Genomic DNA, 16,895 nt, shown 5'->3' on the forward strand with positions numbered 1-16,895 from the left:
GCAAACAGATCCCAAGAATATGGTGAAACAGTCATTTACTACAATCAAGTGGGCTTTATTCCTGGGATGCAAGGATGGTTCCATGTTTGCAAATCAATCAATGTGATATGTCATATCAATAAGAGAAAGGATAAAAACGACATGATCATTTCAATAGATGCAGAAAAAAGCATCTGACAAAGTACAGCATCCATTCATGATAAAAACCCTCTGCAAAGTTAGTAGAGAGGGAACGTATCTCAACATAATAAAGGCCAAATATGAAAAACCCACAATGAACTTCACTCAATGCAGGAAAACTGAGAGTTTTTCCCCTAAGATCAGGAAAAACACAAGGATATCTACTGTCACTACTTTCCTTCCACATAGTACTAAACATTTTAGCCACAGCAATCAGATTAGAAAAGGGAATTAAAGGCATCAAATTGGTAAGGAGACAATCCAAAAGAAAACTCTCACTATTTGCAGACGACATGCTACTATACATAGAAAACCCTAAAGACTCCACTGAAAAACTATTACAACTGATAAATATAAATTCAGTAGATTTGCAGGATACAAAATCAAATGTACAGAAATCCATTTCAATTCTATATGCTAATAATGAAGTAGCAGAAATAGAAGTTAAGAAAACAATCACATTTACAACTGTATCCAAAATAATAAAATACCCAGCAATAAACTTAACCAAGGGGGTGAAAGACCTGTACTCTGCAAACTTTAAAGCATTGATGAGAGAAATTGAAGAGGATGCAAACAAATAGGAAGATATTCCATGCTCATGGATTGGAAGAGCAAATATTGTTAAAATGTCCATACTTCCCAAAACAATCTACAGACTGAATGCAATCCCTATTAAAAAACATCAACAGCATTTTTCACAGAACTAGAACAAATAATCCTAAAATTTGTATGGAATCTCAAAAGACCCAGACTAGCCAAAGCAATCTTGCAAAAGAAAAACAAAGCTGGAGGTATCGCAATTCTAGATTTCAAATTATATTACAAAGCTGTAGAAATCGAAACACTACGGTACTGGCACAAAAATAGACCCATAAATCAATGGAACAGAATAGAGAGCCCAGAAAATAAACCCATGATGTTGTGGTCAATTAGTCTTTTTTTTTTTTTTTTTAAGATTTTATTTATTTATTCACAATAGAGAGAGAGATAGAGAGAGAGGCAGACAAAGGCAGAGGGAGAAGCAGGCTCCATGCAGGGAGCCCGACGTGGGACTCGATCCCGGATCTTTAGGATCGTGCCCTGGGCCAAAGGCAGGCGCCAAACCGCTGTGCCACCCAGGGATCCCGGTCAATTAGTCTTTGACAAAGGAGTTAAGAATATGCAATGGGAAAAAGGCAATCTCTTCAACAAATGGTGTGGGGGAAACCAGACAGCTACATGCAAAAGAATGAAACTGGATCACTTTCTCATATCATACACAGAAATAAACTCAAAATGGATTAAGAACCTTAGTGTGAGATCTGAGACCATAAAAATTCTAAAAGAGAGCACAAACAGCAATTTCTGTGACATCAGCCGTAACATCTTTCTACCTATGTCTCCTGAGGAAAGGGAAACAAAAGCAAAAATTAAGTACTGGGACAACATCAAAATAAAATATTTCTGCACAGCAAAGGAAACAACCAACAAAACTAAAAGACAGTCTACTGAATTGGAGAAGATACTTGTGAATAACAAATGTGATAAAGGCTTAGGATCCAAAATATATAAAGAAGTTATACAACTCAACACCAAAAACCCAATTAATCCAGTTTGAAAAAAAAGAGAAGACATGAATTGACATATCTCCAAAGAAGACATACAGATGGCAACAGAGACATGAAAAGATTCTCAACATCACTCATCATCGGGGAAATGTAAATCAAAACCACAATGAGCTATCACCTCACCCCTGTTAGAATAGCTAAAATCAAAACCACAGGAAACAAAAAGTATTGGTTAGGATATGGAGAAAAAAGAACCCTCCCACACTGTTGCTGAGAATGCAAATTGGTGCAGCCACTGTGGAAGACAGTATGGAGGTTTCTTGAGAAATTAAAACTAGGGGCACCTGGGTGGCTAGTGGTTGAGTGTCTGCCTTTAGCTCAGGTCATGATCCTGGGTTCTGGGATCAAGCCCTGCATCAGGCCCTCACAGGGAGCCTGCTTCTCCCTCTGCCAATGTCTCTGCCTCTCTCTGTGTGTCTCTCATAAATAAATAAATAAGATCTTCAAAAAAAAAAAAAAAGAAATTGAAAATAGGAATACCCTATGATCCAGTAATTCTACTATTGGGTATTTGCCCTAAGAATATGAAAACACTAATTTGAAGGGCTATATGCACCCCTATGTTTATTGCAGCATTATTTACAATAGCCAAGATACAGAAGTAGCCCAAGTGTCCATCAATAGGTGAATGGATAAAAGAAAATTATCTATCTATCTATCTATCTATCTACCTACCTGCCTATCGACACACACACACACACACACACACACACACACACTGGAATATTATTCAGCCATAAAAAAGAATGAAATCTTACCATTTGCAATAACATGGATGGATCTAGAGAATATAAAGTTAAGTGAAATAAGGCAGTCAGAGAAAGACAAATACAATATGATTTCATTCATATGTGAAATTTAAGAAACAAAACAAACAAAGGGAAAAGAAGACAAACCAAGAAACAGACTCTTAACTATAGAGAACAAACTGATGGTTACCGGCGGGGCGGGGGGGGGGGGGGCAGGATGCATGAAATAGGTGAAGGGGATGAAGAGTACACTTATCTTGATGAGCACTGGACTATATGGAATTGCTGAATAATTATATTGTACACCTGAAACTAATATAACACTCTGTTAACTACAGTGGAATTAAAATTTAAAAAGAAATCCAATCTGAATAGACAGCTATAAATACATCCTTTACATGACAGACAAGAAAACTTTTTATCATAGGTTATACTTGTCTTAAAAATCAATCAGGAGGCACAGGAAGCACAGGACAACTTAATTTTGATGTTTAAAAAGGAAAATAAGAAATGTTATATGCATCTGCTTTATTTACTTATTTTTTAAAGATTTTATTTATTCATGAGAGAATGAGAGAGAGAGAGAGAGAGAGAGAGACACAGGCAGAGGGAGAAGCAGGCTCCATGCAGGGAGCCTGACATGGGACTCAATCCCGGGACTCCAGGATCATGCCCTGGGCTGAAGGCAGGTGCCAAACCACTGAGCCACCCAGGGATCCCAAGGAAAATAAGAAATGTTATATGCATCTGCTTTAAAGTTAAGGAGCCATGAATGAAACATATTTAAAAATATAGATTGTATTTCAACTCTACATCATGGTCAATTGAGAAAAAGTCACAAGTTAAGACAAAGGAGAAAGAGAATAAAGAAGTAGTATCTGTAGATATATTTATTAAGCTACATAAAAATGTTTCCTTTATATTCAAAATGTATTAGCTGGACAGAGTGTAATTCTCTAAGATTATGGTTACTTTAGTCAATTGGCTGATGTTAAAATGTACCTTTTAAAACTAGTTGACTTTGAACAGAGGAAACAGTGGATATAAATGCAGTGCAGACTACAACAAACAGGACAGTGACATACATACATTCATTCGTTCATTCGTCTCAAAAGGCTAGAGGAAGCTTGCCATTGCACATCTTGTGGTAAATGTGCATCGGAGAGATGAAGGAAGCAAAAAAAAAAAAAATGTAAACATGCAAAGACAACATTAATCTAGGAATGAAGGTGAATGTTAGCAAATCAAAGCTTTGTCATGTGGTGGGTGGCCTGGAGATAATGTATTCATTCTTTAAATGCTATTTGTTGGAAGTTTGAACTTGGTCATGAACTTGAGGTGGGGAGCAGGGCCTCTCTTTGCATTCCATCAGCTGTCCTAGGAGCTCCAGGTGAACCAGGGGCTGGGCCCCATTGGCTGGGGCAGAGGTCATTCATCACCAGGCACATCCTGGAACCCAGACTCCATGTTCAGGTGGCACCTGAAGGATATAGAAATCCTTCCAGTGAAATTTTAAGGGGAGCCAAGACCTATATTATTCCCAACAACTCCCTGTCTCTGTTACCACCAATCCTAGAGACCCTTTTAAAATCAACAAGATGTCTGAAATTAACATCATTTAGACTTGCTCCTTTGTTTTTTAAGATTTTTAATTAATTTTTTTAATTTAAATTTTAGGTAGTTAACATATGGTGCAGTACTGGTTTCTGGAGTAGAATTCAGTGATTCATCACTTATATATAATACCCAGTGCTTATCATGGCAAGTGCCCTCCTAAGTGCCCATCACCCAGCTAGCCTATATCCCACCCCACCTTCCTCCAACAACCTTGTTCTCTATTGTTAAGAGTCTCTCATGGTTTCCCTCTCTCCTTTTTCTCTTTCCCTCTTTCCATACATTCATGTTTTCTTTCTTAGGTCCCATATGAGTGAGATCAAGATAGCATTTGTCTTTCTCTGACTTATTTCATTTAACATAATACACTCTAGATCCATCTATGTTGTTGCAAATGGCAAGATTTCATTTTTTTCATGGCTGAGTAATATATATTATATATAATACACACATACACATATATATATGTATATGGCTTTCTCCATAGTTTGGCTATTATTAGTAATGCTGCTATAAACATCGGGGTGCATGTATCCCTTTGAATCTGTATTTTTGTGTCCTTTGGGTAAATACCTAGTAGTGCATAAAAAGATGCTCAACACCACTCATCATCAGGGAAATACAAATCAAAACCATGATGAGCTATCACCTCACAGCTATCAGAGTGGCTACAATTAACAACACAGGAAACAACAGGTGTTGGCGAGGATGCAGAGAAAGGGCAACCGTCTTGCACTGTGGGTGGGAATGCAAACTGGTATGCCACTCTGGAGAGCAGTATGGAAGTTTCTCAAAAGTTTAAAATAGAGCTACCCCATGACCTAGCAACTAGACTCGCTCCTTTGGGTTAAGGAATCCTTTCTCCAGAAAGCTGTTAATTAAATGAGTTTTTATTTTATTTTATTTTATTTTTTTAAATTTATGATAGTCACAGAGAGAGAGAGAGAGAGAGAGAGAGGCAAAGACACAGGCAGAGGGATAAGCAGGCTCCATGCACCGGGAGCCTGATGTGGGATTCGATTCTGGGTCTCCAGGATCACGCCCTGGGCCAAAGGCAGGCGCCAAACCGCTGCGCCACCCAGGGATCCCGAGTTTTTATTTTAAATGAGGATTAAATATATTAGTGTCTGTTCACAGAAGCAAAACTTCTGATTGAGATAACCACTGGTCACCCCGCTGACCAGGAGGATGAGCTCTGAGGGGAAAGGAGGTAGCAGGACAGGTCACACTGAGCAGGAAAGGGCACTGGGAAGGCTGAGAGTACGAGAAACTACTTGGGGAGCAGGATGCGCGTGGCACTGTGAGGGGGCCCCTAAGAAACAGTTATAGGGGTGGCTGAGAAAAGGTGAGAGGAAAAGTGTTCATCAACGTGATCAAGGGGTGAGGCCACAGTGAAAGCTAGCTACTTCAGTTTGGCCCAGTGTGGCATTGCTACCCAGTAAGACCCAAGTAAGACTGGGATGGCCAGTTCACACGTGCCTGTCCTCATATCACTCTGGGTCCCAGTAAGGAACAGATGGCATATTCACATTGGGATAGTTGGAAGAAAGTTTAATAATTTGTAAAGCTGTGCCCCGGGTGTAGGGACACAAGGACAAGGCTGGATTGGGAGTCAGCAGCAGTGGGCTCCCTTGCTAGCCCAGGCGTGAAGGCATGGAGTTGCAGGGGAAGGTAGTGACTCCCAGGACACAGAACAAGAGCACTGCTGCCAGACAGAGCAGGGGACATTGGGTTCCCCAACATCCCTGTCCTCCCACCTTCTGATTCCTACCAGTGCTTCCATTGGCCAAACCCAACTAGAGGCCAGAGGGAAACAAGTCCACTAGGCCACACCTTTCAGGCCCTGGGACACAGAGCAAGGTGAAGAAGGTTCTGGGTGGATCTGGAGGTGCAAAGCCAAGATACTGCACAGCAAGCGATGCCCCCAGTGGGCAGAGTGGAGCAAACTTTGATGTCTCAGGCTGGTGGCTATCTCACCTGCCAAATTTGTGCAGTAAAAGCTGGAAATGGCATATCCTGCTTTTGGGAAAACAATAAGGCTCCTTTGAAAACATCTGTATTCCTAAAATCAAAGTATTTCTCTTTCTCTCTCTCTCTCGCATTTGAGGTTTTCCTGATGCCCAGAGATGCACAGTCCTGCTTAATACAGAGAAATCACTGCTTCTGTCTGGGGAGGGAAGGGCTCCCTAAATGATGCCTCCCTAAATGACAGCAGCAGTATCCATTTTAAGACCCTTTACTTGCCACTGAGTGTACTGATGTTTGCAATGATAATGAGAGGTAAGAGGCTGGGTAGTAGCTTCCATTCCAGTTCTCTTATCCTTGTAGAAAAACCCAACTTCCACATTCATGGCAGTCCTCCTCTGCTCTGAATTATCTCCACTGTCCATGAAAGCAGTTGGATTGAATTCTCTAAAAATGCTTTCCCTGGGTGGCGCAGCGGTTTGGCGCCTGCCTTTGGCCCAGGGCGCGATCCTGGAGACCCGGGATCGAATCCCACATCAGGCTCCCGGTGCATGGAGCCTGCTTCTCCCTCTGCCTGTGTCTCTGCCTCTCTAACTATCATAAATAAATAAAAATTAAAAAAAAAATAAAAATGCTTTCCTTCTTGGAACTTGCCAATTCTAATTCCCAGTAAAGTGCCTCTTTCCTTATTGTGGCTGCCTTCCATTTTCTGCATGTGATGGTTTCCCTAATATGTTTTTAATTTTAAAAAATATTTATTTATTTGAGAGAGAGAGAGAGCTTGTGCGTACAAGCATGTGTGTGTGTGGGGGGGGGGTGGGTAGAGGCAGAGGGAAAGAATCTCAAGCAGACTCCCCACTCAGTGCAGAGCCTGACTTTGGGCTTGATCTCACACCCTGAAATTATGACCTGAGCAGAAATCAAGAGTTGGATACCTAACCATCTGAGCCACCCAGCCAGCACCCCACTCCCAGTCCCCATATGTTTTTACATTCACCAGGGTACCTTGGATTTTTTTTAAAGGATAAAGCAAGCATACATGAAAGAGTAGATAAGCACTGTAAAGGGAAATGTATTCGTGAGCTGCTCTCATGCCAGCAGGGGAAATGGCGTGTCCTTGGCATGCATATACCGAATGAATCCATCCGTACACTGTCCCTGCAGTCCACATCCACCCGACCGCTGTTCAACAACAGCCTGAGCAGAGCCAGGTTTCCTCTCCTTGCTGCCCAGAATGCGGCATTGGCAAGTGGAGTTTCCTTCTGCAGAAGCAAAATGAGACAGGATCTTAAAACTGTTATCAGTTCCTATGACCGCTTCTATGCAAATATATACTATTCAAAAAGCAGAATTTCCAGATGTGTTGCAGCACTGGAAGATAGCTCCTCCAGTAACAGATGATTGTAATATACTTGGTTAGGGAACACATTTTATTTTATACCAGATACCAGAGTGCAGTTATGAAGAGCAGTGTTGTTGATAATGTAGCACTATTAATACCCTATTTCCTACCAATGTTCTCACTTGCCTGCTTCTGTGTCTTTGTTCACAGTTTCCTTTTTGCTTGAAAGGAGTTCTTTCCCATCCTTCAAGGACAAGGCTTGCTTAAATGCTATTTCCTCCCTGAAATGTTCCCAAATCCTTCTTCACCTCTGAGCAGAAAGAACTCTCTCCCAATTCTGACCTCCCCAACCCACACCTTTTCTTTCCCCCAACTTTTCTACCGATTCCAGCTTTCTGGGTCAATGCCTCACCTTCCCTCCACCGAATTTTCTTTGCTTCAGCTGGAACTTGCCAGAGGATTCAGTTAAGAAAGGAATTCTGGGCATAAAACACTGTTATGTGTCCTCATACGGGATTCTTCTTTCCATTGCTGCCTTATTTTAAAGTTGCAAAGTTAATGTTGGAACCATCCTATGGATGGAATAAAGCTGGCAAACAGTTCTTCAAAAATCAGAGTGGTAGCGTTGACTGCAGTAAATCGCCTTTTCTAAAACACATCAATCTGGATCTGTAGGGAATAGTCCATGGCAGGAGAGGGCGGGGCTGGAAGGGAGGCTCTGGAACCAGATAGCTCCAGGTTTTAACCTCAGCTCTGGGCAAGTGATTTGGCCTCAGTGAGCCCTACACTACCTGGTTTGGAGTTTCTGGTAAGGATTAAATGATGTAGATTAATTGGCCAAATATGGTACCCAACACATCATAAATGCTTACAGATGCTTCTTTCCCTCTGTCCACTTTTCTTTACAGTTAGAATCAGTAGGCAAAATTAAATTAAATATTGGTACTATAAGAATTTTGCTGGTTTCAGGAAATTTTCTAGCATTTAAATTGTTTAACAAAAACTTTTTTTTGGGTGGGCTTAAAACACTTTTCTGACACCAAAGCCTTTTCATGCAATATATCTTTTAAATGTATTGATAAGGTATTCAATTCAATATCTTATTTACCTATGCTAAGTTAAAAAGAAAGCACAATATCACCCACAACAAGGAGCCATCTAAAGATTAAAACAAATTTATTTTTATTTTTATTTTTAAGTAATCTCTACACCCAATGCGAGGCTCAAACTTACAACCCCAAGATCAAGAGTGCATGCTCTACTAATTGAGCCAGCCAGGTGCCCCTCCATGGAGCCATCTAAAATGAAAGCACAGTGAGAGCACCATGAAGGCAGCATTTGTTGGTATGAGGGTTTCTTTTCTGCAGCCCTTCAGCTCACACACGACTTAGTGCTCTTGTGCATTCTTGGAGGAGAGCGTGGCCAAGCGGGGAGTGTTAAGCAGGTTGCAAACATACTTTAAATAGTTTCCTGGTGCAGGTAGGAAGAAAACAAAAATCACCTTAAATTCCAGATGAACAATTTGTTTTCCCCAAAGGTGTAAATGTTATGGTCCCAGGAGTTTTCAGGCCAAAATGCAATGATGACATTCACACCCAGTGTTGGTGGTTTTTGTACCAGGCTAAGTCCACCATTGTAGCTGCCAGTATGTGGCTGAAGTGATGGCCAGGCAGGTCTGACTTGTATCATAAATCACGGAACAATGCCCTTTCAGTAGAGAGACTGCACAAGGCCAAAACGAAGTCTGGAGGGTGAATTAGGAAGAGAACTTAATATGCACCAGGGAACAGCTCTGGTGGCTTTTCTTGAAACATGAAGACTTGAGAGTAATAAATTGTAAATCATTTTTAGTGATTTTGTTGTTTCCATTTAACCCCAAATTATTTTCAAAACCATCGGCAAACCACAAACTTCTATTGTCATAACAAGCTCTTCTGCTGGGAGCCTCTCTTTTCTTGAGGATGGCCTTATGGCTTCCTCTCCTGTCAGGGCTAGATTTCCTGGTTTCCTACATGGTTTTAGAAACTGAGCTTTGTGAAAAGCTATAAAGATTTCCTTCTCTCTCAAGTGGCTGATTTACTGGGAGGTAGAAGGAAGATAGTCAAATGTGGCATAAGAAAGTGCCGAGTTCAATTTCTGAGCCTACTACTTCGCAGCTCTGTGACCCTGGCGAGGTTATTTCTGTCCCATTGCCAGGAGTAGTAACTCTACCAAGTTTTGTTAGAGAATTAAAGGAGAGAATACACGTAAACTCAGTTTGATAGTGAACACTTGGGAAATGTTAGCTATAAATGCACAGTCCTCACAGCTCTTTGAAATTCATTTGCTTGGTCACTGACATGCATCAGGGACAGTGGTACTGGCCAAGGGCTAGGCCAAGAGGTACAAGTCAACCTTGATCTCTGCTCTAATGGTCTTACGGCCCAGTAGGAAAGCGAGTCATGCCAAAAGGCATCAGAAATTAATTACAGGAGCTAGAACAGGAATGAGGATTACTTGTGAGAGCAGAGAATGACTGAGCCTATATGAGGGGGGCAACCAGGAATGGCTTCAAAGAGAAGGAATTCTTGAGAAGAATTTAAAAAGATGAGCAGGGACCTGGCTAAGGAGCATCCCAGGTGGACAAGGAAGTGAAGCAAAGACACGGAGGCTCACCACGGCATTCTGAGAACTATCACTAGCTTGGAAGGGCTGGATTGAAGGGAGTGGAGAGAGGGCAAGGGACACCATGGGGCTGAAAGCAGTCAGGGCCAGATCCTGGAGGAGCTGCTGTGCCGTGTTATGGGGTTTGCCTGGGCACTGGGGAGCTACGGCAGGGTTTTAAGGTCGGGAGATACTATTGGTTTTGTGTTTCAGAAAGGTCTCTGTGGCAGCCTCAGGGAGAGTGGACTGATGCCTGGAGCCAGACTGAGGTCGGTGTCTACAGGGTTAGGGGGACTACCACATAGACAGGACAACTGAAGAGGAGGGCCCCAGCTTAAGCACCAATAGTGGGACAGGAGGATGAGACAGACTGGAGAAATTTTAAGGAACCAAACTAAACAGTTTTGGTCTGCAACCCTATGTTCAGAAGAAGGTGGGAGGAGTCAGGTTTCTGGTTCGAGTGCCTCGTTAAGGTTGTGGCATTCCTGAAAGTGGGAAACACCAGAAGAGGAGCAAGCTTTGGGAAAAAATGATGAGTTCAGCTTTGAACCTGCTGACTTTTAGTGCCTAAGGGGCTTCCAGGTGGAAAGAACCATCAAAAACATGGGTAAGTACTCCTGTGACTCTGTGGCAGACACATTTAGTGGAGGGCAGGTCTCTTGTGCTAATACTAAGTGCTTGTTCTGTACCACTTGGCATATGCTCTGCATACACCACTTCACTTAATCCCCATCCTAGCTCAGTGAGGTGGGCACTGTTATCATCTTGCTACAAGGGTGAGGTAAGGGAGAGAGGGCAGGCAGGCTTCAGGCCCCGGCAGCCTGACGCTCAGGGCTGCCTTGTCAGCCATCACACTGTTCTGCCTCTGGTGGAATTCTCTAGACAGCAAGGAAAAAGGGAGCATTGACCCCAGTGACCGCCTTCCTATCCTCATTCCGAGCTCCTCTTCTGCCAAGATGGAAAGTCCCCTGACCTTCCTTCTTGTTGGGGTCTATACACATCATGGCCTGGGTAACTTCCAAACTGCCTCTGGTTACAATATGCACATTATCACAAATGCTGTAGAGTGAGACAGGGGCAAGCCCCTTAGCCTTGGAAGAAATGATGCATGTAGCAATGCTTTACTATTTAACCACTTTCTTGATTTTTCTCTACAACGGGGCCAGGCAGCCTCCCTTAGGCTTGTTGGTCACTGTATCATGTAGAATAGCAACAGCAACCAACGCGGAGATCTTGCTCTGTATCAGGCCTGCTAAGTGCTTTCACTGTTCTGATGCATTAATTCCCACAACAACCCCATGACACAGGTGTTTTTATTATTCCCATTCTTAGGATGAGGAAGCTGAGGCACAGAAATGAATCACTCAAGGTCATACAGTTAGGAAGTAATGGAGTCAACATTCAAACCAGAGTCTGAGGTCATATATCTTATACCCTGGGAGTAAAATGGAGTATAAACTTCCACATATGCCATATTTTCTTCTCTTTTTCTCCCCTTTACTGCCAGGATTTTGGCTCATACAAGGAAGTGAAGCAAAGACATTATTACACGACCAACAATTAGTTACAGGAAGGAAGGGGGAGAGGAAGCACAGAAGGGAAACTGTTACTTGCACAGAAGTGGAATTCTGATTAAAAGTCAAGATGGGGTAATGACTTAGACCATTAGTTTAAAACAGGGTTTAGAAGAATCTAGGTTTTGATTATGTACTTATTAAGTCAATCAAGACAACATTAGATTTTCTCTGTAATGAATTTCTTTGATGTTAGAAGGCATATTAAATAACGATAGAATGCAGGACTGAGAAGCCGCGTGCAGAAAGACACTTTCGAGATGTCACTGGCTACTATTTTTTTTTTTTTAAGATTTAAAAATTTATTTATTTGAGAGAGTAAGAGAACGAGAGAGGGGGGAGCAAAGGGAGAGGGACAAGCTGACTCCGTGCTGAGTATGTAGGCCAACATGGGGCTGGATCCCAGGACCCCGACACCATGACCCGAGCCGAAACTAGGAGTCAATGCTTAACATCAGGAGCCACCCAGGCACCCAGTCACCACCAGCTATTCTAATCCATTGTCCCATTCCCCCCGTTCTTCCCTAGCCCGAGGCAACCAAGTATCTGCTTTCTATCTCTGTGGAATGCCTATTCTGAGCATTTCATATAAATGGCATCATACAATATGTGGCCTTTTGTATTTGGCTTTTTTAACTTAACATCATGTTCTCAAGGTTCATCTACATCGTAGCATATACCAGAGCTTTCTTCTTTCTTTTTATGGTTGAATGATAGTCCATTGTTTGGATATACCATGATATGGAGTGAAGATTTGTGTCCCCCCTAGCCCCAAACTCATACGTTGAAATCCTAATTCCCAATGTGATAGTATTTGTAGGTGAGGCCTTTGGGAGGTAATTAGGTTAGATGAAGTCAAGAGGGTAGAGCTCTCATGATGGGATCACTGTCCTTACAGGAAAACGAAGAGACACCAGAAAGTCCTCTCTTCTTCCATGTGAGGATCCAGTGAGAATGTGGCAGTTTGCAAGCCAGGAAGAGAGCTCTCACCAGACAATTAATTTGCTGGCATTGTGATCTTAGACTTCTCAGCCTCCAGAACTGTAAGAAATTAAATACCTGCTGTTTAAGCTGCGTAGTCTTTAGTATTTTGTTATGGCAGCTCAAGCTAACACATACCACATTTTGTTTATTATCAATGACAAATGATGGACATTTGGGTTATTTCCAATTTTTGGCTATTATGAATAACAAAATGAACATCTGTGTACAAGTTTTTGTGTAAACATGCATTTTCGTTTCATTTCTTTTGTGTATGTATGTAGGAGTGGAATTGCTGGGTCACGTGGTAACTCTTTCAAAGAACGCCCAGACTGTTTCCTAATACGACTGCATTATTTTACATTCCTACCAGCAAGGCATGAAGATTTGAATTTCTCCATCTCCTTGCCAACACCTGACACTGTCTGCCATCCTAGTGGGTATGAGGTGGTGTCTCCTTATGGTTTTAATTTGCGTTTCCCTGATGACTAATGGTGTTGAGCATCTTTTCAGGTGCTTGTTGGCCATTTGTTTATCTTCTTGGGAGAAATGTCTATTCGTTTCCATTGCCCATTTTAAATTTGGGTTATTTGGGATCCCTGGGTGGCGCAGCGGTTTGGCGCCTGCCTTTGGCCCAGGGCGCGATCCTGGAGACCCGGGATCGAATCCCACATCGGGCTCCCGGTGCATGGAGCCTGCTTCTCCCTCTGCCTGTGTCTCTGCGCCTCTCTCTCTCTCTGTGACTATCATAAATAAATAAAAATTAAAAAAAAAAAAAAAAAAAAATAAATTTGGGTTATTTGTCTTTGTATCGTTGAGATACCTTCCATCATTTAAAGATGGTCAAGTCTCTACCATTTTAAAGCAAACTCTTGGTCAACTCCAAATCCCTGCTGTGGCCACTGTTTCTTGTGGTATTTTCTGAAACAGTTCTGGACACTTGTGGTTCCCACCCACTCCCTTTTGAAGCTATTGCAATCTGGCTCCTGAAGCCAGCACTTCGCTGAAACTACTCTGAACAAGGTCTCCAGTGGCTGCTTGTTACTAAATACAGCGGATGCTTTTCAATTCCCAGCTTGATATCTCTGTAGTATTTATCACTGAGTTCCTCCCCATCTTTATCAAAGGATTAGAAATCCTTGGTTTAAATTATCAGCACATGCTTCTGATTGTTTTCATACATTGCTGACTGCTTTTCAGTTTTCTCAATGGGCTTCTCTTATTCTGCTCATTCTCCAGGCTCCATCTTCTTCAAGATTTTGTCTTCAAGTCCTCTGTTTACCACTTTTACATGGTCTCACTGGACAATCACATTCATTCTCATGGGTTTAATTATCACTTAACGCAGCTCACTCCTACATCTCATCTCTATCTTCTGCCTAGATTATACTCCTGGGGTTCCCAGTTTGTAAATCTGTCTAATCAACATCTCTACTTGGACTTCCATTCATCCTTAAACTTTACATGTCCAAAATTTTATCTTTACCTCTCTAGCCTTCCCTAACTCAGGGAATAATATCAATTACAGAATTCCATGGATTAAAAAAAAATTTTTTTTAAGTCACTCACATTTGTTTACTTCCTTCCATTCCAGACACCTGTTCCCTAGTCCCTACCATTGAAAAGGATGACCCCAGCTCCACTCCTTTCTGCAAACTGTGGCCAGAGATCTTTCTAACATGCAAATCTCAACATATCATCCCTCTGTTTACATAAGCTACTGTAAGAGATGGGATTACAGACACATTAGGGTTTCAATATTAACACCATTCAGGTGTAATGTTAACACTGTGATGAGTTACTCAACTTCTCCATGCTTTGGTCTTTTTGCTTCAAAAAGAAAAGGAGAGACACACGGAGGTACCATTTCGTATCTTCCTGAGGATTCAGAAGATACTCCCAGATGCCCTTGGCTCAGAGTCAGGCGCATTTTAAGTGCTCGATACATTTTAATTATTATTTTTATTAAGACCTTTCAATAGAGGCAAATCAAGTACCGTCACTCTCCTCCAGAAATGTGCGGATTAAATGGAATGACTTGAAACTCGTAAGACTCCTTTGGACACTGAAGCCTGGGAATCAGTCGCAGCTCCACTCCGCGCTGGGCATTCGGCTTCAGCGTCCAAAAAGTGCTGCGGCGCGGAGGGGACGGCGGCGCCCCGGGCATCCGAAATGAGGCCGCGGAGCCGGGGTGGGTGCGGCAGCCGGGGTCTCCCCCAGGCGCGGCGCAGGACAGCGCCCCCCGCCGGCTGCCGCCCCGCCCCGCCCCGCCCCCGCCGTTCCCCCGGGGACGGTCCCCGCCGCCCTGCGCCCCGGACCTGACCTGCGGCCGTCAGGACCGAGAGCCCTGCAGGCAAAGCGCACGCCGCCGACCACAAACCACAGGAGCCACCCGAGCGCGCCGCTTCCTCCGGTCCCAGCCGGCACCGGGACGGCGCTCACTCCACCCTGCGGGCCCGGCGGCGGCCCCGGAGGTCCCCAGGTGCGGGCCCCGCCGCGCGTCTGCCGCCCGCCCGGCACCCGCCCGACCCCGCGGCGCTCACCTTGAAGGACATCTTGCACATGTCCGCGGCCGCCCCAGCGCGGCCGGCGCGCTCCCGGCCAGGGGCACCCGCCGCGTTCCGCAGTGGGGCGGCCTCCCGCGCCGCGCGCTCCCGCCGCTGCCGCCGGAGACGGGGCCCCGAGGGGAGGGCGGGGGCGGGGCCACGGGGCGGGGCGGGGCCTCGGGGGGCGGGGCCACGGGGGGGCGGGGCCACGGGGCGGGGCCTCGGGGGCGGGGCCTCGGGGCGCCGCGGAGAGCGCGGGCTGCGGCTGGCGCGCCCACCTGGCATCGCCGTCTCTAGCCCGCCGCGCTGCTCACGCGCATCCACACCCGCAAGCACACACACCAGCGGACACGCCACACTGCGCACATTCTCCACGGTCAAGACGCAAGGTGTCCAGATTCCCGTCCACGCCCCCACGCTCGCCTCTACACACCTTCCATGCACATTCGCATTCCTGTTGCACATACACACGCTCCAGACTCCACACACACACACACACACACACACACACAATACTCCCACACTCACACACACTACACACCCACTCCCGTCCCACACCTCACACATCTTCCAAAAGAGCATGGTCTGCTTCGGAGGACTCCGACCTCCTTTACAGCACAGACATTGATGATGTCGATGAAACAGGAGAAAAATCACTGAGGGGGGCCCCTGACGGGATGAGCACTGGGTGATATGCTCTATGTTGGCAAATTGAACTCCGGAAAAAAAAAAAAAAAAAAAGAAAAAGAAACAAAAAAATTCACCCATCACCCATCCAAATAGGAATTTTCATTTTTATTTATGTCGTTTTAGGTTTTCTTTTCTTTCTCTCCTTTTATTTTCTAATGTTTTTTGTTTTGTTACGTTTTGTTTTCCTCCTGGAGAAAGATCTGGGAAACAGGCCTTTTGATTGAATGGGTGATATATGGTATTTTCTTTTTTGAAGGTGAACGCAAAATTGGGAATATTTCTCATGGCCTCCTCCTCCTGATTACAACAGTCGCCTCCTCCTTCTGGCCCTTTGCTGCAGAGCTGGAGTATCTCAGGAGCTGTTTACTCCCTCAGGCATACTGCCTTGCTGCTTGCCTAGGGTTGGTTTGGGGGAAGTAAAAGCGGGAGAATCACATTTTTAAAAATTAAATAATATATTGTTTTTAAAGCATAATAAGCAATAATAGCCTTTTTAGAAAATTCAAATACCATAGTAAAAGTAGACATCCTCATACAATTGGAATCTACTCATTCTCCCCTCACCTCTGGTTGTGCCTCCTCTCTTCTCAGTTGAATTGGTAACATTTAATTCAAAAGTAAGAAACAAAAACAACGAATAAAAGTTCATGATGAAATAAAAATGTTTATCTGGGGGATCCCTGGGTGGCTCAGCGGTTTAGTACCTGCCTTTGGCCCAGGACATGATCTTGGAGACCCGGGATAGGGTCCGTGTCGGGCTCTGGGCATGGAGCCTGCTTCTCCTTCTGCCTGTGTGTCTCTGCCCTTCTTTCTCTCTCTTTAAGTCTATCATGAATAAATAAATAAAATCTTTAAAAAATGTTTATCTGTTTTAAATAAACCTATTACTTGTGCTTTATTACTTTTAAAGATTTTATTTATTTATTTATTTTAGAGAGAGATTGAGAGTGCATTAGCCAGGGGCAGAGGGAGAGCGAGAGGCAGAGAATCTCAAGCAGACT

The 16,895-nt window shown here is 43.8% G+C and overlaps 1 protein-coding gene and 1 long non-coding RNA gene across 12 annotated transcripts in view; one reads left to right on the forward strand and one right to left on the reverse strand.

Moving 5' to 3' along the window:
• LOC144315564 (uncharacterized) overlaps positions 1–13,065 on the forward strand; it is a 66,583-nt gene extending 53,518 nt beyond the window's left edge. The window contains exon 4 of the long non-coding RNA XR_013381285.1: positions 12,576–13,065. This is a non-coding gene — a long non-coding RNA (uncharacterized LOC144315564). The remainder of the gene's footprint in view (positions 1–12,575) is intronic.
• Positions 1–15,335, reverse strand: part of ANKRD29 (ankyrin repeat domain 29) — a 54,407-nt gene extending 39,072 nt beyond the window's left edge. For 9 of the 11 annotated variants that reach the window (XM_077900279.1, XM_077900276.1, XM_077900274.1 and 6 more), the window contains exons 1-2: positions 15,202–15,329; positions 7,270–7,380 (exon numbers count right to left, since the gene is read on the reverse strand). In XM_077900279.1, coding sequence (XP_077756405.1) covers positions 7,270–7,380; positions 15,202–15,222 — 132 coding nt within the window. In that variant the 5' untranslated portion in view covers positions 15,223–15,329. Of the gene's footprint in view, positions 1–7,250; positions 7,381–15,201 lie in introns of all 11 variants that reach the window. The other 2 variants (XM_077900269.1, XM_077900275.1) reach the window with 2 other exon arrangements.
• Between the last annotated feature and the right edge of the window lie 1,560 nt (positions 15,336–16,895).

The sequence above is a fragment of the Canis aureus genome, chromosome 6 (assembly GCF_053574225.1).
Source record: "Canis aureus isolate CA01 chromosome 6, VMU_Caureus_v.1.0, whole genome shotgun sequence".
Taxonomy (NCBI): Eukaryota; Metazoa; Chordata; class Mammalia; order Carnivora; family Canidae; genus Canis; species Canis aureus.